We start from the raw sequence: 20,794 nt of genomic DNA, 5'->3' as shown, positions 1-20,794 counted from the left end.
GTGTCACAGTGCCGCAGCCCCCCGGTGTCGCGGTGCCGTTATCGAGACCCCCTCCCCGGTCCCCTCACAGCATCGCTCCGCACCCACCTGCGACCCCAACACACCTTTAATCCCCCCTACCCACTCGGATAAAAGGGGAGGGGGCACCGAGCCGCCCACCCTGTGGGTGCCCCATGGAAGGATCGGGGGGCTGCGGTGGAATTGGGCGGCTCAGGCAGTGCCCTGCTCGCCCGGGAGGGGTGGTGGGGGGCACTGGGACACCGAGGAGGGGGACAGGCTGGGGGTCTCCACCAGAGCCACGTCCCGGCAGGCGAGGCAGGCGCTGAACTTCTCCCGGGACGCCCCCGGTGCCAGGATGAACTCGTAGGAGAGCCCGGCCAGCACCGCGCCCAGCACCGGGCCCAGCCAGTACACCTGGAGGGGAACAGAGCTTTGGGGGGGTCCCAGGGATGGGGGGGACACGGGACCCCACCCCAGAGATGGGGACTGAGCAGAGGAATCTGCCCCAGGGGAGGGGGTGTCACTTGTTTGGGGTAGGGGGATTGGGGAGGGGGCACATCCTGAGGGGATGGGGCTTGTCCCAAGGATGGCAACAGGGGGGACACAGTGGTCTTGTGATGGTGACACCATGAGGACCCTTGGGGACCCAAACTGGGGACACAGCTGGTGTCGAAGGGAAGGGAAGGGAAGGGAAGACCAGGAACTGCCGTGACCACAGCGGTCACACCCTGCAGCTGGGGACCCCCCCCCCTTTACTTGGGGACTCTGGGGGACCCCAGGGTGCCCCCAACTCACCCAATGATCATCCCAGAGCCCGGTGACGATGGCCGGCCCCAGCGAGCGCGCAGGGTTCATGCTGCCCCCCGAGAACGGCCCCTGTGGGTGATGGGGGGGTCAGGGGCTGGTGGGGTGGGGACCCCCTGGGCGGGTGGGACATGGGGGGGTCCTTACTGCAGCCAGGGCACCGGCGGTCACAGCACTGCCCAGGGCCAGCCCAGCCTGTGGGGCTGCGTGCTCAGAGGTGGCAAAGGCAGCCAGTGCCAGCTGGAAGGTGGCAAAGGTCTCCCATGCCAGCGCTGTCCCTGCTGTCCCCACCGTGCTCACCTGCAGGAGGGAGGGACACCTGTCCAACCTGTCCAGTGCCAGGGGACAGGGACAGAAATGGGGTACCTTGGGGATGGGACCCCTCAGTCCGTGGGCACAATAGTGGGGGGTACCAGGGCAAAGGGGTGCCATGGAAACAGGATGCCCTGTTTCCCACAGTGAATGGGGTACCTCAGAGATGGGGTACCTCGGGGATGGGGTACCTGGGCACCCCAGTGGGGGTACCAGTGCAAAGGGGTGCCATGGAAACAGGATACCCCAGTTTTTGGGTACCCACGGGGATGGGGTATCTCAGAGATGGGGTACCACAGTGGGCACAAGGACGGGGACAGGGATGGGGACACTCACCCTGGTGACAGGGATGGGAACACTCACCCTGGTGACGAGGCCGGTGCCATCCTGCAGCGCTGCCCGGGCAGCAGCAGAGGCCAGCGTGGCCCCCGTGCACTGAGCCAGGACCCCCACGGCCCCACGCAGGGCGCTCAGCTTGCGGGTGCACAGCAGGGCCAGCGTCAATGCAGGGTTGGCCTGGGGACCCCCGAGGGTGCAGAGGAGCCCCCCGGCCACCAACCCCCCTGCCAGGGCCGGTGCCAGCTGCTCTGGGGATGCCGAAGCCCCCAGGACCACCCCCACGAAGATGAGGGTGGCCAGCAGCTCTGCCAGCACCCCCCGCCAGAAGCGGCCGCTGCGCAGCTCCTGGGGGGACAGCGGGGTTTGGGGGTCACCCCATGGGCACTGCCAGGAGGGGGTGGCACAGAGGGGGCAGGGGGGCTTTGGGGATGGGGTATTTTGGGGGTGGGGTGCCCAAGGATTGGGTGTCTCAGGGGTGGGGTGCTATGGCAACAGGATGTGCCAGTGATTGGGGAGTTTTGTGAGGGGGCCCCCCAACACCTGGGTACCACAGTGGGGGGGTCCCTCGCTGATGGGTGCCTTGGTGGTGGGTTGCCCTGGCAACAGAGTGCTCCAGGTTTTGGGATAGGGTACCTCAGAGATGGGGTACCTTGGGGATGGGGTACCTGGGCACCAAAGTGGGGGGTACCAGGGCAATGGGGTGCCATGGAAAAAGGATACCCCAGTTTTTGGGTAGCCACAGGGATGGGGTACCTCAGCACCAGTGGGGGGGGTACTGGGGCAATGGGGTGCCATGGAAACAGGATGCCCCAGTTTTTGGGATGGGATACCTTGGGGATGGCACCTCTCAGTCTCTGGGCACTGCAATGGGGGTACCAGGGCAATGGGGTGCCATGGAAAGAGGATTCCCCAGTTTTTGGGTACCTACAGGGATGGGGTACCTAAAAGATGGGGTACCTCGGGGATGGGACCCCTCAGTCCCTGGGCACTGTGGTGACAGGATGTCCTGGCAATGGGGTCACAGGGATGAAAGGGGGACAGCAGCCACGACAGGGCCAGGGGTCACAGTGAGGGACCCCCCTGTGCCAGGGCTATGGGCCTGGCATTGAAGTGACAGATTTGGGGACTCCCCATGAGTTGGGGGCTGCTCACCCACCCCCCTGGCAGGGAGGGGTTTTGGGGCTGTGGTTTTGGGGAGGGGGCTAGGGGGGGTCGGGGCCGCTTGCAGGGGTCTTACCTCGATGGCCATGGTGCAGCTGTGGGAGAGGGGAGTGCAGAGCAGGGGCACCTCCTGCCCCTTGGCACTGCCACCCCCGGCACTGTCCCTGTCACCCCCCAGCAGTGCCACCCCTTTGGCACAGGGCAGCCCTGAGGTGCTGAGGGTGGGGCAGGATTTTGGGAGGGGGTCCTTGGAGCATCCCTGGGTGCCATGGCAACCCCCGGGACACTTTGGGGTGTTGCCAGGACAACCAGAGATGAAAGGACACGGGATGAAAGACTGGGGGGGATGAGGGGGGGGGGTGTCACACATCTGGGATGAGAGTGGGGACAGGGCTGGCCCTGGGGGGGTTGGACACCTGGGATGGGCACAGGGACCCTCGGGGAGGGGCTGAGGGGGGCACAGGGGACACGGGGACACACCTGGGATGGGCACAGGGACAAGATCCTAGGGGGGGTGGCAGGGGACAGGGTGACACATCTGGGATGAGCACAGGGTCCTGGGGGGAACAAGGAGGTCGCAGGGGACAGGGTGACACACCTGGGCAGGGGGGTGGCATTGTCACACACCTGGGACGAGAATGGGGATAGGGTCCCTGGTGGGGCAACAGGAGGGGTGGCACAAGTGGATCAAGATGGGGACAGGGCTGTCCCTGGCAGGGGGACCAGGATGGGTCACACATTTGGGACAAGAACCGGGGACAGGGGTGTCCCTGAGAATGTCACAAACCTGCCACAATTCAGGGACAGGGGTGTCCAAGGGGGGGCGGGGGTCACACACCTGGGACAAGAACTGGGGACAGGGCTGTCCTTGGGGGGTCACAAACCTGCCACAATTCAGGGACAGGGGTGTCCCAAGGGGGTCACACATCTGGGACAAGAACTGGGGACAGGGCTGTCCCTGGGGGGTCACAAACCTGCCACAATTAATGGACAGGGGCGTCCCTGGGGGGTCACAAACCTGCCACAATTAATGGACAGGGGTGTCCCAAGGGGGTCACACATCTGGGCAAGAATTGGGGACAGGGCTGTCCTTGGGGGGTCACAAACCTGCCACAATTAATGGACAGGGGCGTCCCTGGGGGGTCACAAACCTGCCACAATTAATGGACAGGGCTGTCCCTGGGGGGTCACAAACCTGCCGCAATTCAGGGACAGGGGTGTCCCAAGGGTGGGTCCCCCACAGGACAAGCCCGGGGCCGGGTCTGACCCCACCGTGGGAGGGCTCTGGGGCCGGAGGGGGGCCCAGCCCCGGTGCCCCCCCCCGGGAGGGCCCAGCCCCGGTGCCCCCCCGGCCGTGGCTCTGCCGGCTCAGCAGCGGCCCCGGCCCCGCACGTGGGGTGAGTCAGCGGGCGAAGCCCTGGCTCAGCACGGGGGGGCCCCGGCGCTGCTGAGCCCGGCAAAGCCAGAACAATCCGCGGCCACAAAGGGATGGGACAGAGCCGGGACACGCGGGGGGACACCGGGGGGACAGCCCTGAGCGGGGGGGGGGGGTGGGTGGGAGGGTTTATAGGAGGGGAATATGTGGGGGACACCGGGGGGGACCCACAGGGGGACACTGGGGGGGAATACGGGATGTGGGGGTCCTAGGGGGAATATGGGGGGGATATGTGGGGGACACCGGGGGAACAGCCCTGGGGGGATGTGGGGGGGTTTGGGGCGGAATAGCGGGGGATATGTGGGGGACAGTGGGGGGACACCCCTAGGGGGGTGTGTGTGGGGCATTTATGGGAGGGGAATATGGGGGGACACCGGGTGTGGGGGGCTTTAAGGGGGAATATGGGGGGGATATGTGGGGGACACCGGGGGACACACAGGGGGACACGCAGGGGGACAGCTCTGGGTGGGGAGGGGGTTTTAAGGGGAATATGGGGGTGGACACACAGGGGGACATTTGGGGACAGCCTTGGAGGGGTGGGGGGTGTTCTGGGGGGGATTATGTGGGGGACACCGGGGGGACACACAGGGGGACAGCCCTGGAGGAGTGAGGGGACACCGGGGGGACAGCTCTGGGCGGGGGTTTAAGGGGAGAACACCGCGGGACACACAGGGGGACATTGTGGGGACAGCCCTGGAGGGGTGTGAGGGGATTAGGAGGGAATATGGGGGGGATATGTGGGGGACAGCCCTGGGGGGGGTTTATAGGAGGGGAATATGTGGGGGACACTGGTGGGGGGTTTGGGGGGAATATGGGGGGTATATGTGAGGGACACGCAGGGGAATATGAGGGAGGACAAAAGGGAGGGGAGATTGGGGGGAAACAACTGGGGGACATGTGGGGAACACCCTGTGGGGACAATTTGGGGACACTCTGCTGGCACATGGGGCCAGTCACGGTGGGGACACACAGAGGGGACATTTGGGGGGACACCGAGTGGGACAAGGGGATGGAGAGGGTCCCCAGGACCCTGTGCCCCTCTTGTGCTGTCCCTGCCAAACCTGGCTGAGCTCGTGCCAGGGTGGGCACAGCAGGGCTGGGACCCCCATTGTGCCCCTGGCGTTGTGTGTCACCTCACAGACTCTCTGGGGACCACCAGAGGTGCCCCCAAGACCCCCGAATCTTGTCTTGTAGACCCTCCAGGTGCCCCCGGTGCCTCCCTTCTGCCTCATAGACCCCCCAAAGTGGCCCTAGCACCCCCAATCCTACCCTATAGACCCCAATATGCCACAACCTGCCCCAAAGACCACCCTCAGGATCCCCTACAGACACTCAGGTGCCCCCAGGATGCCCCAGAGACCCGCCAGGTGTCCTATGAGCCCCCCAGTCCTGCCCATAGACCCCCTCAGGAGCCCCCAGGTGGCCTTTTCTCCTTCATAGACCCCCCAAAGTGCCCCCAGCATCCCCAATCCTACCCTATAGACCCCAAAATGTCACAACCTGCCCCAAAGACCCCACTCAGGATCCCCTACAGACACTCAGGTGCCCCCAGGATGCTCCAGAGCCCCCCCAGGTGCCCCCAGAATCCCCCCACCCTACTCTACACAACTCCCTGAACCCCTCAATCCTGCCCTGCAGACCCCCAGAGCCCGCCAGAAACCCCAATCTCGCCCCACAGACCCTCAAGACGCTCCCCAGACCCTCAGGTACCCCCCAGACCCCTCAGGTGCCCCCCAAATTCCGCCTTTCCCCACTCCAAAATGGCGGCCCCCAGAGCCGCCTCAGAAATGGGCGCGGCCTTTGGCAGTCACGTGACGGAGGAAAGGCGCCAATATGGCGGCGGGCGGGGTGTGGTGTCCAACCACGTGACCAGCGCTTCCAAAATGGCCGCGCCCACGGGGAAGGCGGGGAGGCGGGGCCAAGGGGTAATGGCGGCGGTGGGCGTGGCTTCCCTTAAAGGGACCGCGCTGTACCAGGGAGGGGGGGTCCGTGACGTCCCCTCGGTGCGGGGGAGGGGTCGGGGGGTGCAGCCCCCCCGGGGGTTCGTGAGAGGGACCCTCCCCTCTCCCAGCTGAGGGAGAGGAGGGGTGCAGGATCCCCCCCGCCGTGTTCTCCGGTGTCCCCCCGGTTTTCCCCCGGTGTCCCGGGCGGTCTAGGGGGGAAGGAAGGTGTCTCATTTGTGGGGAGGGGGATGTCGTGAGGCTGACGGGGGTCACTGAGGGGGTGACAGGCGGTACCGGGGGTGACACCGCGGGGGGGCGAGGGGCAGCACCGGGGGGTTCCGGGGAACACCGGGGAAGAACGGACTGGACCGCGGTTGACACTCGGGAAGGACGGGTAGCACCGGGGGGGGGTGACACCGAGGTACCGGTAACGGGCAGGACCAAGGGGTGACAAGGAACACCGGAGGAGGACGGGGCAGCACCGGGGGGATGACAACGGGGGTAACGGGAGAGTACCGGGGGGTGACACAGACGGAGGGCACCGGGGGGTGACACCGGGGAGGGACGGGCAGGGCCAGGGGGTGACGCGGACCACCGGAGGAGAACGGGCAGCACCGGGATGTGACGGGGAACAGCGGGGGAGAACGGGGCAGCACCGGGGGATGACACCGGAGGGTAACAGGAGGCACCCTAAGTGACACCGGAGGAGCACGGGCAGGACCGGGGCTGACACCGGAGGAGCTCGGGCAGCACCGGGGGATGACGGGCGGCACCGGGGAGTTACACCGGGGAGTAACGAGCAAGACCGGGGGTGACACCGGGGGGGGTGACGGGAGGCACCGGGAGTGACACCGGAGGAGCACGAGCAGCACCGGGGGTGACACCGGAGGGGAACGGGGAGGACCGGGCTGTGCCGGGGCCCACCGGAGCAGCCCGGGCAGCACCGGGCGGGGAGCGGCGCTAGGACCCGGCGCGGCGGGGCCCGCCCGGATTCCAGGCTGGCTCCCGGTGTGACGTCACGCCCGGTCCCGGCCCCTCGCGCTCGGGAAAATGCTGCTCTCGGTGCCGCCGCGCTCGGGGCTCCCCGCCTTCGCCTACAACAAGGGCGGCAAGAAGGTACCGGGAGGGCGGCGGGGCCCGCTGGGCCCGGCCCGGTCCGCTCCGGTATTGGGGGGGATCCGGTGGGGGCGGATCCGGGGCCGTCCCGGCGGGACAGGCCCGGGGAGGGGGGGGCGGGGAATGGGGGTGCTGGGAAAGGGGGGGACACCCGCACCGAGTCACCCCCACCCCAACACCGGGAAGGGAGCGGGGACACCCCCCCGGTGAGCTCCGGTTTGCCGGGGGGGGTCTCGTGTGTTCGGCGCTATCGCCACCCCCGGTTCGTGCCTCAGTTTCCCTCCCCATCCCCGTTCATCCCCCCCAGCCCCGGTTCGTGCCTCAGTTTCCCTCCGCATCCCATGATGGAAGTGGGGGGGGGTCACCCCCATTGTGGCCTCCCCGCTCCCACCGGGGACACCGAGGGAGGATTTAGGGGGTCCGGGATGGAATTTGGGGACACCAGGAGAGGGGGTCTGGAGGGTGGGGAGGGGAATGGGGGAGAGGGTCGGGGTTTGGGGGTCCTGGGGGAGATAATGGGGTCGGGGAGAGATAATGGGGTGCAGGGAGAGACAATGGGGTTGGGGGGAAGTTATGGGGCCCAGGGAGAGATAATGGGGTCAGGGGAAAATGATGAGGTCCAGGGGGGAAGAGAATGGGCTTGGGGGGAAATGATGGGGCTGGGGGGAAAATAGGGGGTTCAGGGGGGAGATAATGGGGTCTGGGGGAAATGATGGGGTCCAGGGGTCTTGCTCTCCAGGGGGAAGATAATGGGGTGCAGGGGGGAGATAATGGGGTTTGGGGGGAAGTTATGGGGTCCAGGAGAGTCCTTGTCTCAAAAGGGAAGATAATGGGGTTGGGGGGAGATGATGGGGTCCAGGGGTCCTTCTCTCCACGGAGGATTTTGGGGTCAAAATTATAAGAGGGGGAAATTATAAGGTCCAGGGGGAGATAATGGGGCTGGGGGAGATAATGGGGTTGGGGGGAAATGATGGGAATTTGGGGGGTCAGGGGGAAATTTGGGGGTCAGGGGGAGATAATGGGGCTGGGGGAGATAATGGGGTCGGGGGGAAATTGTGGGGACAAGGGTAAGATAATGGGGTTCAGGGGGGAGATAATGGGGTTGGGGGGAGATAATGGGGTCCAGGGGAGGGGTCCAGGGGTCCTTCTCTCTGGGAGGGAGCTAATGGGCTTGGAGGCAAATTATGGGGTCGGGGGGAAATTATGGGGTCCAGGGATCTTTCTCTCCATGGGTGAGACAATGAGGTCCAGGCTGAGCCCCCCAGGATGGGTTGAACCCCACTTTGGGTGTCTCAGTCCCTCCTTGGGGCGAGGGGAGGATTTTGGGGGTCTACAGCAGAGCTGACCCCCCCTTTTCCCCCCCCAGCAGCCCTATGTGCCCCCGGCCCAGCCCCTGGGACCCCCCAGCCCCAGCCCGGCCGGGGGGACCCCAGACCAGCTCAGCAAGACCAACCTCTACATCCGGGGGCTGCACCCCGGCACCACCGACCAGGACCTGGTCAAGCTCTGCCAGCCGTGAGTGGGGCGGGGGTCCCGCTGTGTCCCCCCCTCCCCAGAACCCTTCAGGGGTCCCACAGAATCCTGACACCCCGTTTTTCCCCTCCCCAGCTATGGGAAGATTGTCTCCACCAAAGCCATCCTGGATAAAACAACCAACAAGTGCAAAGGTTTGGGGGGACACTGGGGCTGGGGTGGGGGTCAGGAGGGTGGGAGGGTTGCAGGGGCTCCATGGGGCTGGGGGGGGGTTTCACAGATCTGGGGGGCTGCAAGAGGTGGGGGCTGGAGGGGCTCAGGATGATGGGGAGGGCTGGGGGGGACAGGGATTTTGGGGGGGGCTTCCAGAGCTGGGGGTCTGCACGGATCTGGGGGGGCTTGAGTGGAGGTGTTTGGGGCTGGGGGGCTCAGGAGGATGGGCAGGGCTGGGGGGCTGCACAGGTCTGGGGGGGCTTCCATAGCTGGGGTGCTGCACAGATCTGGGGGGGCTTCAAGGGGTGGGGGTGCCTGGGGCTGGAGGGGCTCAGGATGGGGGGACAGGGATCTGGGGGGGCTTCCAGAGCTGGGGGGACTGCAAGGGATGGGGGGACAGAGATTTGGGGGGGCTGCACAGATCTGGGGGGACTTCCAGAGCTGGGGGACTGCACAGATTTGGGGGGGCTGCGAGGAGTGGAGGTGTTTGGGGCTGGGAGGGACAGGGATTTGGGGGGGGCTTCCAGAGCTGGGGTCGGGGGGCTGTAGGGAGTGGGAGTGTGTGGGGCTGGGGTGGGGGGCTCAGAAGGATGGGGTTGCTTTATTTTGGGGAGGGTCTCTCTGACCTCTCCCCCCTCCCCAGGTTACGGTTTCGTGGACTTTGACAGCCCCACAGCCGCCCAAAAAGCCGTGACAGCCCTGAAAGCCAGCGGGGTTCAGGCACAAATGGCCAAGGTATTGAACCCCCCAATCCCCACCCAGCGACCCCCAGAGCCCCCCCAGGAGCCCCCTGCCCTGGGCTGACCCCTCCCCACAGCAACAGGAGCAGGACCCCACCAACCTGTACATCTCGAACCTGCCGCTGGGCGTGGACGAGCAGGAGCTGGAGGCGCTGCTGAAGCCCTTCGGGCAGGTGGTCTCCACCCGCATCCTGCGCGACCCCCACGGCGCCAGCAGGGGCGTGGGATTCGCACGGTACGAGGGGGGGGGTGGGGTTTGGGGGGCTGCACAGGTTCGGGGGGCTTCAAGAGCTGAGGGGGCTGCAGGGGGTTGGGGGTGTGTGGGGTTGAGGGGACAGGGACTTGGGGGGGCTGCAGAGAATGGGGGGTAGATGGAGGGGCTCAGAACAATAAGGAGAGCTGGGGGGGACAGGGACTTGGGGGGGCTGCAGAGAATGGGGGGTAGATGGAGGGGCTCAGAACAATAAGGAGAGCTGGGGGGGACAGGGATTTGGGGGTCTGAACAGGTTTGGGGGAGCTGTGAGGGATGGGGGTGTGTGGGGTTAGGGGGACTCGTGGGGATGGGGAGGACTGGGGGGCTGCAGGGGATGGGGGGGCTGAGGATGATGGGGAGGGTAGGGGGGACAAAGACTTGGGGGGCTGCACAGATCTGGGGGGGCTGAGGATGATGGGGAGAGCTGGGGGGACAGGGATTTGGGGGAGCTTCCAGATCTGGGCGGCTGGGGAGAGAGGGACTTGGGGAGCTGCACAGGTTTGGGGGGCTGCACAAATCTGGGGGGGCTGCAGGGGTTGGGGGAACATGGGGCTAGGGGGGCTCAGGAGGATGGGGAGGACTGGGGGGACAGGGATTTGGGGGGCTGCACAGAATTTGGGGGGCTGCAGGAGGTTGGGGGTGTATGGGGCTGGGGGGGGCTCAGGAGGATGGGGAGGGCTGGGGGGGACAGGGGCTAAAGGGCTGTACAGATTTGGGGGGGCTTCACACAGCTGGGGGGGCTGTAGGGGATGGAGGTACATGGGAATGGGGGGGCTGAGGATCATGGAGAGGGCTGGAGGGACAGGGATTTGGGGGGCTGCACAGAGTTTGGGGGGCTGCAGGGGGTCGGGGTGTGTGGGGCTGGGGGGGCCCAGGAGGATGGGAAGGGCTGGGGGGAACAGGGATTTGGGGGGCGGCTTCCAGAAGTGGGGGGCTGCAGGAGATGGGGGGTACGTTGGGCTGGGGGGACATGGATTTTGGGGGGGCTTCAAGATCTGGGGGAGCTTCAAGGGCTGGTGGGGTGCTCAGGAGGACAGGGAGGACTTGGGGGGGACAGGGATTTGGGGGGGTCTTCAGAGCTGGGGGGCTGCAGGGGATGAGGGGGGCACATAGGGCTGGGGGCTGTATGGGGCTGGCGGGACAGGGATTTGGGGGGGCTGCATGGAGCTGGGGGGGAGCACAGAGATTTTGGGGGGGCCACAGAGAGCTGGGGGGGGGCTGCACGGGGTTTTGGGGGGGGCACACAGAGTTGGGGGCCCCCCCTGGCCCCCGGCCCAGCCCCGCTCCCCCCAGGATGGAATCCACGGAGAAGTGCGAGGCCGTCATCACCCACTTCAACGGGAAATTCATCAAAACCCCCCCAGGGGTGCCAGGTGGGCTTGGGGGGAGAATTTGGGGGTGCTGGGGGGGGGGGGGTCAGGGAGGGATTTTGGGGGTGCTGGGGTTGCCAGGAGGGGATTTTGGGGGTGCTGGAAAGGTCAGGGAGGAGAATTTGGGGATTTTGGGGTTGCTGGAGGGGATTATTGAGGGTGCCAGGTGGGCTGGGGGGAAAATTTGGGGGGTGCTGGGAGGGTCAAGGAGGGGACTTGGGGGATTTTGGGGGTGCTGGAGGAGTCAGGGAGGGGAATTTGGGGATTTTGGAGGGGCTGGGGATTTGGGGGGCTTGGGATTTGGGGGGGTCCCAGGAGGGAATTTTGAGGATGCTGGGAGAGTCTGGGGAGGGGATTTTGGGGAGTCCCAAGAGGGGATTTTGGGGCGTTGGGGGGATCAGAGAGGGGATTTTGGGGGTGTTGGGGAGGTCAGGGAGGGGATTTTGGGGGTTCCCAGGAAGGGGTTTTGGCAATTTTGGGGGTGCTGGGAGGGTCAGGGAGGGATTTTGGGGGTGCTGGGGTTGCCAGGAGGGGATTTTGGGGGTACTTTGGGGGTGCTGGAGAGGTCAGGGAGGAGAATTTGGGGATTTTGGGGGCGCTGGGGGGGTCAGGGAGGGGAATTTGGGGATTTTGGGGGTGTTGGGGGAGTCATTGGAGAAGAATTTGAGGGTATTGGGGGTCCCGGGAGGGGATTTTGGGGGTGCTGTGGGGCCTGGGAGGGGAATTTGGGATTTTTAGGGGTGCTGGGTTAGGGTCCCAAGAGGGGATTTTTGGGAGGTCAAGGAGGGCATTTTGGGGAATTTGGGGGTGTTGAGGGGTCAGGGAGGGGATTTGGGGATTTTGGGGGTGCTGGGGGGCCTGGGAGGGGAATTTGGGATTTTTGGGGGTGCTGGGTTAGGGTCCCGAGAGGGGATTTTTGGGAGTTTGGGGGGGTCAAGGAGGGCGTTTTGGGGAATTTGGGGGTGTTGAGGGGTCAGGGAAGGGATTTTGGGATTTTTGGGGTGCTGGGCACTGACGCCCCCTCCCCAGCCCCCCCAGACCCCCTCCTGTGCAAGTTTGCTGATGGGGGGCAGAAGAAGAGGCAGAGCCAGGGCAAGTTCGTGTCCAACGGCAGAGCCTGGGCCCGGGACGGCGACACGGTGAGGGGGCAGAATTGAATTAGAACTTTTATTCAAAAATGAAGGGTTCAGAATGAATTTTTTTTAAAGGTATTTTATAATTTATGTATCGCCGACAGAGCTGACAAAGTCATTATGTATAATGTACGTAATATATATAATATATGTAAAATATTCTATGTATAATATATATTTTTATGTATTACATAACATATATATTATATATATATTACTATATTATATATAATATTTCATATATTAAAATAAAAAGTTTATGTATTTTTATTTTCTAATATCTTTCTAATTTCAAATTCTAATATATTTTCAATTCTAATATATTCTAAGATGTGTTCTATTTTTATTTATGTTTTTATACTTATATAAATATATATTTATTATTTATGCAAATAAGTATAATATATAAAGAATAAGCATATTATTTTATAATTTATATATCACCGACAGAGCTGACAAAGTCATTATGTATAATGTACATAATATATATAATATATGTAAAATATTCTATGTATAATATATATTTTTATGTATTACATAATATATATTATATATATTACTATATTATATATAATATTTCATATAATATAATATATTAAAATAAAAAAGTTTATGTATTTTTATTTTCTAATATCTTTCTAATTTCAAATTCTAATATATTTTCTATTCTAATATATTCTAAGATGTGTTCTATTTTTATTTATGTTTTTATACTTATATAAATATATATTTATTATTTATGCAAATAAGTATAATATATAAAGAATAAGCATATATTAAAAATAAATACATTAACATATATATTTATTAGTAAATACAAATAAATATATGTTTATATAATTTATAATTATATATTAATAAATTAATAATATATAATATATTAATATAAATAAACACACATATGTTTATAAATAAAAACAAATATACATTACTATAAATATAACTATAACTAAATATTTATTTATGACCCTTTTCCCCCTACAACATATTCTATTATATTTTCTACTTATATTTACATAAACATATATTAATGTTATTTATGCAAATAAATATAAGATATAAATAATGAATAAATATATATTTAAAAATAAATATATATTTATCAATAAGTATAAATAAGCATGTATTTATTATATATTAATATAATATTAAATTTATATAATATATTAATATACATATAAATTTAAAATATTTATAAATATATATTTATTATAGATATTGATATAATATTAGATTTCTAGAATGTGTTAATATAATATAAATAAACATTTTATAAGTAAAAAGTAACATGTTTATTATAAATATTAAAGCGATCTTAGTGGAATTTATGTAATATATTAGTATAATTATAAACAAATATATTTTAAAATAAGTAAAAAAAATCAATTAATAATTATTTATGACCCTTTTTTCCCTACAATATATTGTAATATATTTTCTATTTATATTTATGTAAACATATATTTACTTATTATTTATGCAAATAAATATAATGGAAAAATTAATGAATAAATATATATTTTAAAATATATATACTTATTATTAAGTGTATATTAATACATGTTTATTATATATTAATATACTAATAATTAAATTTATAGACTATATATACATATAAATAATAATAAATATGTTTATTAAATGGTGTAAGTTAATAAATATTCATAATAACTATTAATACAATAGTAATTAGAATTATATAATCCATTCTTAGAAATAGAAATATATTTTTATTAATAATGAATAAATATATATTTTAGAAATATATATCTTTATCATTAAGTGTATATTAATACATGTTTATTATATATTAATATACTATTAATTAAATTTATAGACTACATATACATATACATATAAATATAAACAAATATATTTATTAAAAAGTGTAAGTAAATAAATATTCATTATAATTATTAATACAATAGTAATTAGAATTATATAGTCCATTCTTAGAAATAGAAATATATTTTTATTAATAACTGTATGAGATATATTTATTACAGAAATAATACAATATTAATTAAATTTATGTAATATATTAATATAAATGAATAAATAAATATATTTTTATTACAGAAAAAATACAATATTAATTAAATTTATGTATTATATTCATATAAATGAATACATAAATATATTTTTTATTACAGAAACAATACAATATTAATTAAATTTATGTAATATATTCATATAAATGAATACATAAATATATTTTTATTACAGAAATAATACAATATTAATTAAATTTATGTAATATATTCATATAAATAAATACATAAATATATTTTTTATTACAGAAACAATACAATATTAATTAAATTTATGTAATATATTCATGTAAATGAATACATAAATATATTTTTATTACAGAAATAATACAATATTAATTAAATTTATGTAATATATTCATATAAATGAATACATAAATATATTTTTATTACAGAAATAATACAATATTAATTAAATTTATGTAATATATTCATATAAATGAATACATAAATATATTTTTATTACAGAAATAATACAATATTAATTAAATGTATGTAATATATTCATGTAAATGAATACATAAATTTATTCTTTATTACAGAAATAATACAATATTCATTAAATATATGTAATATATTCATATAAATGAATACATAAATATATTTTTGTAAATAAATATAAAAATCACTATTTATTTATGACCTTTTCTCCCCCCCAGGGCACGGTGACCTTGGCCTACGACCCCGCCACGGCGCTGCAGAACGGGTGGGTGCCCCCGGGCCCCCCCGTGCCCGTCGGGGCGGCGGCTGCCGCCCGCGGCCCCCCCAGCCCTGACCCCCCGCCCCGCAGGTTCTACCCCGCGCCCTACGGGCTGGCCCCCGGCCGGATGCTGCCCCCCGCCGCCCTGGCCCCCTACCTGCCCTCCCCGGTGTCCTCGTACCAGGTACGGGGCTGGGGGGGCTGCGAGAGGGGGGGTCCCCACCTGGGAGAGGGGAAACCCCGCCTGGGGAAAGGGGAGACCCCGCCTGGGAATGGGGAGACCCCGCCTGGGGAATGGGGAGACCCCGCCTGGGGAAGGGGAGACCCCACCTGGGAATGGGGAGACCCCACCTGAGGAAGGGGAGACCCCACAGGGGGAAGGGGAGACCCCACCTGGGGAATGGGGAGACCCCACCTGGGAATGGGGAGACCCCGACCTGAGGAAGGGGAGACCCCACCTGGGAATGGGGAGACCCCACCTGGGAATGGGGAGACCCCGCCTGGGAATGGGGAGACCCCGCCTGGGGAAGGGGAGACCCCACAGGGGGAAGGGGAGACCCCACCTGGGGAATGGGGAGACCCCACCTGGGAATGGGGAGACCCCACCTGAGGAAGGGGAGACCCCACAGGGGGAAGGGGAGACCCCACCTGGGGAATGGGGAGACCCCACCTGGGAATGGGGAGACCCCGACCTGGGAATGGGGAGACCCCGCCTGGGGAAGGGGAGACCCCACCTGGAAATGGGGAGACCCCGACCTGAGGAAGGGGAGACCCCACCTGGGAATGGGGAGACCCCGCCTGGGGAAGGGGAGACCCCACCTGGGGAATGGGGAGACCCCGCCTGGGGAAGGGGAGACCCCACCTGGGAAAGGGGAGACCCCGCCTGGGAATGGGGAGACCCCACCTGAGGAAGGGGAGACCCCACCTGGGAATGGGGAGACCCCACCTGAGGAAGGGGAGACCCCACAGGGGGAAGGGGAGACCCCACCTGGGGAATGGGGAGACCCCACCTGGGAATGGGGAGACCCCGACCTGAGGAAGGGGAGACCCCACCTGGGAATGGGGAGACCCCACCTGGGAATGGGGAGACCCCGCCTGGGAATGGGGAGACCCCGCCTGGGGAAGGGGAGACCCCACAGGGGGAAGGGGAGACCCCACCTGGGGAATGGGGAGACCCCACCTGGGAATGGGGAGACCCCACCTGAGGAAGGGGAGACCCCACAGGGGGAAGGGGAGACCCCACCTGGGGAATGGGGAGACCCCACCTGGGAATGGGGAGACCCCGACCTGGGAATGGGGAGACCCCGCCTGGGGAAGGGGAGACCCCACCTGGAAATGGGGAGACCCCGACCTGAGGAAGGGGAGACCCCACCTGGGAATGGGGAGACCCCGCCTGGGGAAGGGGAGACCCCACCTGGGGAATGGGGAGACCCCACCTGGGAATGGGGAGACCCCACCTGGGAAAGGAGAGACCCCTCATGTGGGAGGGGAGACCCCACCTGGGAATGGGGAGACCCCACATGTGGAAGGGGAGATCCCGCCCAGGAAAGGGGAGACCCCACCTGGGGAAAGGGGAGACCCCGCTTGGGAATGGGGAGACCCCACATGGGGGAGTGGAGACCCCGCCCGCTGCCACCCGGTGTCACCCACAGGTCCACGGCCCCGCCTGGATGCACCAGTCCTACCTCGTGCAGCCCACGGTGAGCCACGCCCTGTGACGCGCCCCATGCCACACCCGGTCCACACCCAGTGCTCCACCTGGTGTCACGCCCAGTGCCACACCCGGTTCCACGCCCAGTGCCCTGCCCAGTGCCACACCCAATTCCGTGCCCAGTGTCATACCTGCGGCCACACCCAGTGTCACGCCCTGAGGGGTGGTGGGGACCCTGCTTGGATCGTCCCCACCCACACCTGCCCTGCCCTAATGGGGGAGGTGATGCTGGAGCCCCACCCACCTTTGCCCTCCCCCCCCCCGTAGTCAAGCTCCTCCTACTTTGCCCAAAAGCCACACCCACCTTTGTCAGGCCCCGCCCATTTTGGTGTCACTTTGGAGCTCCCTGGGCGCTGTCCTGTGTCCCCTCCCCATGGGTGCAAAGTCACAGTGTCCCCCCAGTGTCCCCCCTGTTCCCCCCATGTCCCCACACTGTCACTGCCCTGCAGGGCGCGGTGCTGGTCCCCGTCGTGTCCCCACGTCTGTCCCCATGTCCTCCATGTCCCCCCAGTGTCCATGTCCCCGTGTCCTCACTGTGTCCCCCCAGAGTCCCCGTGTCTGTCCCCATGTCTGTCTGTGTCCCCCAGGGCGCGGTGCTAGCCCCCGCCGTGTCCCCATGTCCCCATATCTGTCCCCATGTCCCCATGTCTGTCCCCAGTGTCCCTATGTCTGTCCCCATGTCTGTGTCATGTCCCCCAGGGTGCGGTGCTGGCCCCCTCCGTGTCCCCATGTCTGTTGCAGTGTCCCCATGTCTGTCCCCATGTCCGTCTGTGTCCCCAGGGCGCGGTGCTGGCCCCCTCCGTGTCCCCATGTCTGTCCCCATGTCCCCATATCTGTCCCTTCTGTCCCCATGTCCCCCAGGGCGCGGTGCTGGCCCCCTCCGTGTCCCCATGTCTGTCCCCATGTCCCCATATGTGTCCCTTCTGTCCCCATGTCCCCCAGGGCGCGGTGCTGGCCCCCGCCGTTGACCACGCCGTCCCCCTCCAGCCCTCCGTGGTGGCGCCCCTGGCCCAGCAGCTCGGGCACCTCTCTCTGGGCAGCGCTGGCACGGTAAGACCCCCCCTCCCCCACCCGAGACCCCTCCCCAAACCCCGGGGACCCCTCCCCGACCCCCCTGACCCCCCCCCGGTGTCCCTGTCCCCAGTACGTCCCCGCTGCCGCCGCCGTCCCCGGAGCCTTCATCCCCCCGTACCCGCCGGTGCCCCCCGCCCTCCCGCTGGAGGTGAGTCAGGGGGTTTGGGGTGCACAGTTTGGGGGTTCAGCGTTTGGGGCAGCAGGATTTGGGCGTCCGGGAGGGGGTTTTGGGGTGCAGAACTCGGGGGTTCAGGATTTGGGGGTGCAGCATTTGGAGTGCAGGATTTGGGGGTCCGGGAGGGGTTTAGGGTGCAGGATTTGGGGCTGCAGGGTTTGGGGTTCAGGATTTGCAGTTCAGGGTTTGAGGGTGCAGGATTTGGGGGTGCAGGATTTGGAAATGCAGCGCTTGGGGTTGAGGGTTTAGGGGTGCAGGATTTGGGGGATCAGGATTTGGGGCTTCAGTGTTTTGAGGTTCAGGATTTGTTGGTGCAAGATTTGAGGGTTCAGGATTTGGGAGTTCAGGATTTGGGGGCGCAGAGTTTGGTGGTGCAGCGTTTAGGGGTTCAGGATTCAAGAGTGCAGGATTTGGGGGTTAAGGATTTGGGGATGCAAAATTTGAGGATTTAGGATTGGGGTTTAGGATTTGGGGGTGCAGGATTTTGCGGTTTCAAGGTTTAGGGGTGCAGGATTTGGGGGTTCAGGATTTGGGAGTTCAGGGTTTGAGGGTTCAAGATTTGGGTTCAGGATTTGGAAGTGCAGCGTTTGTGGCTGCAAGATTTGGGGTGCAGGATTTGGGAGTTCAGGATTTGGGGGAACAGGATTTGGGAGCCAGGATTTGTGGGTACAAGATATGGGGTGCAGCGTTTGGGGCTCCAGGGTGGGGTTTGGGGTGCAGGATTTGTGGGTCAGGGTTTGGAAAAGCAGAATTTGGGGGTTGAGGGTTTGGAGTGCAGGGTTTGGGGGAGCAGAATTTGGGGTTCAGGGTTTGGGATTCAGGATTTCGGGGAGAAGGATTTTGGGGGTTTCAAGGTTTGGGGGTTCAGGATTTTGGGGTTTCAAGGTGTGTGGGTTCAGGATTTTGGGGAGCAGGATTTTGGGGGTTCAGGATTTTGGGGGTTTCAAGGTTTGGGGGTTCAGGATTTCAGGGAGCAGGATTTTGGGGGTTCAGGATTTTGGGGGTTTCAAGGTTTGGGGGTTCAGGATTTTGGGGGTTCAGGATTTTGGGGGTTTCAAGGTTTGGGGGTTTAGGATTTTGGGGTTTCAAGGTTTGGGGGTTCAGGATTTTGGGGTTTCAAGGTTTGGGGGTTCAGGATTTCGGGGAGCAGGATTTTGGGGGTTCAGGATTTTGGGGGTTTCAAGGTTTGGGGGTTCAGGATTTCAGGGAGCAGGATTTTGGGGGTTCAGGATTTTGGGGGTTTCAAGGTTTGGGGTTTCAGGATTTTGGGGTTTCAGGATTTTGGGGTTTCAAGGTTTGGGGGTTTAGGATTTTGGGGTTTCAAGGTTTGGGGGTTCAGGATTTTGGGGTTTCAGGATTTTGGGGTTTCAAGGTTTGGGGGTTCAGGATTTCGGGGAGCAGGATTTTGGGGGTTCAGGATTTTGGGGGTTTCAAGGTTTGGGGGTTCAGGATTTTGGGGTTTCAGGATTTTGGGGTTTCAAGGTTTGGGGGTTCAGGATTTTGGGGTTTCAGGATTTTGGGGTTTCAAGGTTTGGGGGTTCAGGATTTCGGGGAGCAGGATTTTGGGGTTCAGGATTTTGGGGGTTTCAAGGTTTGGGGGTTCAGGATTTTGGGGTTTCAGGATTTTGGGGTTTCAAGGTTTGGGGGTTTAGGATTTTGGGGTTTCAAGGTTTGGGGTTTCAAGATTTTGGGGTTTCAAGGTTTGGGGGTTCAGGATTTGGGGGTTCAGGATTTGGGGGTTCAGGATTTTGGGGTGCATTAACCCCTCCCTCCCCGCAGGACGGCGGAGCCGCCCCCACCCACGCCCCCATCGAGTCTCCGTCCGAGCCCGGCGCCTTCCCCTACCCGTACCCCAAGTAGCGGCGGGGGGGGCCCGGCCCGAGGGGACGCCCCCTCCCCAAAACCCCCCAGGATGGGACCCCCAAAACCCCCCGGGATGAGACCCCCGACCCCCCAAAACCCCCCGGGAAAGCTCCGAGCTCCGGGCGGGGGTCCCAGGGTGGGGTTTTGGGGGGGGGTGGAGGGGGGGGTCCCTCTGTTCCATCCCCTCCTCTTCCTCCCCTCTCGGAGGGCTTTTCTTCCTCCCGCGTTTTCTAAAAAAAAACTAAAAAAAAAAAAGGCAAAAAAAAAAAAAAAAAGAAAAAGGAAAAAAAAAGAGTCAAAAAAGGACAAAAAAAAAGGCGAAAAAAAGGGGGAAAAAAAGGCGAAAAAAAGGGGGAAAAAAGGCGAAAAAAGGGGGGAAAAAAAGGCGAAAAAAAAGATAAAAAAGGCAAAAAAAAAAAAAAAAAAAAAGAAAAAAAAAAAGAAAAAAATAAGGAAAAATAAGGCAAACGCCGCCGCCGCGCGCCGCCCCGGGGGGGGGCACCGGGGGTCCCGGCCGCCCCCCCCCCACCCCTCGTGCTTCCAGGGCCCGCGGCCCCGCCGGCCCCGGTGCCCCCCGTGCCTTGTGCTGCCCCCCCGTGCCCCCGGCTCGGGGTCTGCGGGTGCTGGGGAGGGGGGGGGGAGCCATGGAGACCCCCCCCAAGCCCCCCCACCCACCCCAATCTCCGGGCTCAGCCCCCCCGCAGGGCCGGGGGTGCTCCCCAACCCCCCCCCAGCCATTCCTGCCCCGGGGGGGTCGGTCAAGTGCAATAACCCCCCCAAAAAACCCCCCAAAAATCCCCCCCCAAATCCCCACCCCAGCTTTGAGGGGCGCCCCGAGGGTCAATCAGGCACTTTAGAGCCCCCCCCCGCGCCCCCTCCCCATCCTCGCTGTCCCCACCCCCCCCCCCCCCCCCCACCCCAAGTGACA

At 58.1% G+C, this 20,794-nt stretch overlaps 2 protein-coding genes across 4 annotated transcripts; one reads left to right on the top strand and one right to left on the bottom strand.

Moving 5' to 3' along the window:
• Positions 1–210: 210 nt before the first annotated feature.
• On the bottom strand, positions 211–5,283 carry LOC131569732 (aquaporin-2-like). The gene is made up of 7 exons (XM_058821994.1): positions 5,113–5,283; positions 3,215–3,243; positions 2,693–2,711; positions 1,480–1,800; positions 952–1,104; positions 796–876; positions 211–414 (listed from the first exon to the last, which is right to left on the bottom strand). Exons 1-7 carry the CDS (start codon positions 5,281–5,283, stop codon positions 211–213), a joined length of 978 nt encoding a protein of 325 aa, XP_058677977.1.
• Positions 5,284–6,885: 1,602 nt separating this feature from the next.
• On the top strand, positions 6,886–20,083 carry RBMS2 (RNA binding motif single stranded interacting protein 2). 3 transcript variants are annotated; one of them, XM_058822121.1, is made up of 13 exons: positions 6,899–7,110; positions 8,477–8,625; positions 8,719–8,777; positions 9,440–9,531; positions 9,614–9,771; positions 11,083–11,162; positions 12,189–12,298; positions 15,003–15,049; positions 15,134–15,227; positions 16,696–16,743; positions 17,697–17,804; positions 17,899–17,976; positions 19,783–20,083. In XM_058822121.1, the coding sequence occupies exons 1-13, from the start codon at positions 7,045–7,047 to the stop codon at positions 19,861–19,863; spliced, it is 1,170 nt and encodes a 389-aa protein (XP_058678104.1). In that variant the 5' UTR covers positions 6,899–7,044; the 3' UTR covers positions 19,864–20,083. The 3 variants fall into 3 exon arrangements, with proteins under 3 accessions (XP_058678103.1, XP_058678104.1, XP_058678102.1); XM_058822120.1 differs by having other exon boundaries at positions 6,886–7,110; positions 8,480–8,625; positions 15,003–15,227; XM_058822119.1 differs by having other exon boundaries at positions 15,003–15,227.
• The last annotated feature ends 711 nt before the right edge of the window (positions 20,084–20,794 follow it).

Source organism: Ammospiza caudacuta, chromosome 31 (genome assembly GCF_027887145.1).
Source record: "Ammospiza caudacuta isolate bAmmCau1 chromosome 31, bAmmCau1.pri, whole genome shotgun sequence".
NCBI lineage: Eukaryota > Metazoa > Chordata > Aves > Passeriformes > Passerellidae > Ammospiza > Ammospiza caudacuta.
The sequence above is the reverse complement of the archived record's forward strand: the minus strand, read 5'-3'. Positions and strand labels throughout refer to the sequence as shown.

Bases quoted from the DNA above. Each gene is read 5' to 3' on its own strand.
- RBMS2 (XM_058822119.1), top strand. From the start codon at position 7,045: ATGCTGCTCTCGGTGCCGCCGCGCTCGGGGCTCCCCGCCTTCGCCTAC. The intron at 8,626-8,718 runs GTGAGTGGGGCG...TCCCCTCCCCAG, and splicing joins CTGGTCAAGCTCTGCCAGCC to CTATGGGAAGATTGTCTCCA. The intron at 8,778-9,439 runs GTTTGGGGGGAC...CCCCCTCCCCAG, and splicing joins AACAACCAACAAGTGCAAAG to GTTACGGTTTCGTGGACTTT.
- LOC131569732 (XM_058821994.1), bottom strand. From the start codon at position 5,283: ATGAGGCAGAAGGGAGGCACCGGGGGCACCTGGAGGGTCTACAAGACA. The intron at 3,244-5,112 runs GTTTGGCAGGGA...TTCTCGTCCCAG, and splicing joins CCTGGCACGAGCTCAGCCAG to GTGTGTGACAATGCCACCCC. The intron at 1,105-1,479 runs GTGAGTGTTCCC...TCCCTCCTGCAG, and splicing joins GCACCGGCCTCGTCACCAGG to GTGAGCACGGTGGGGACAGC.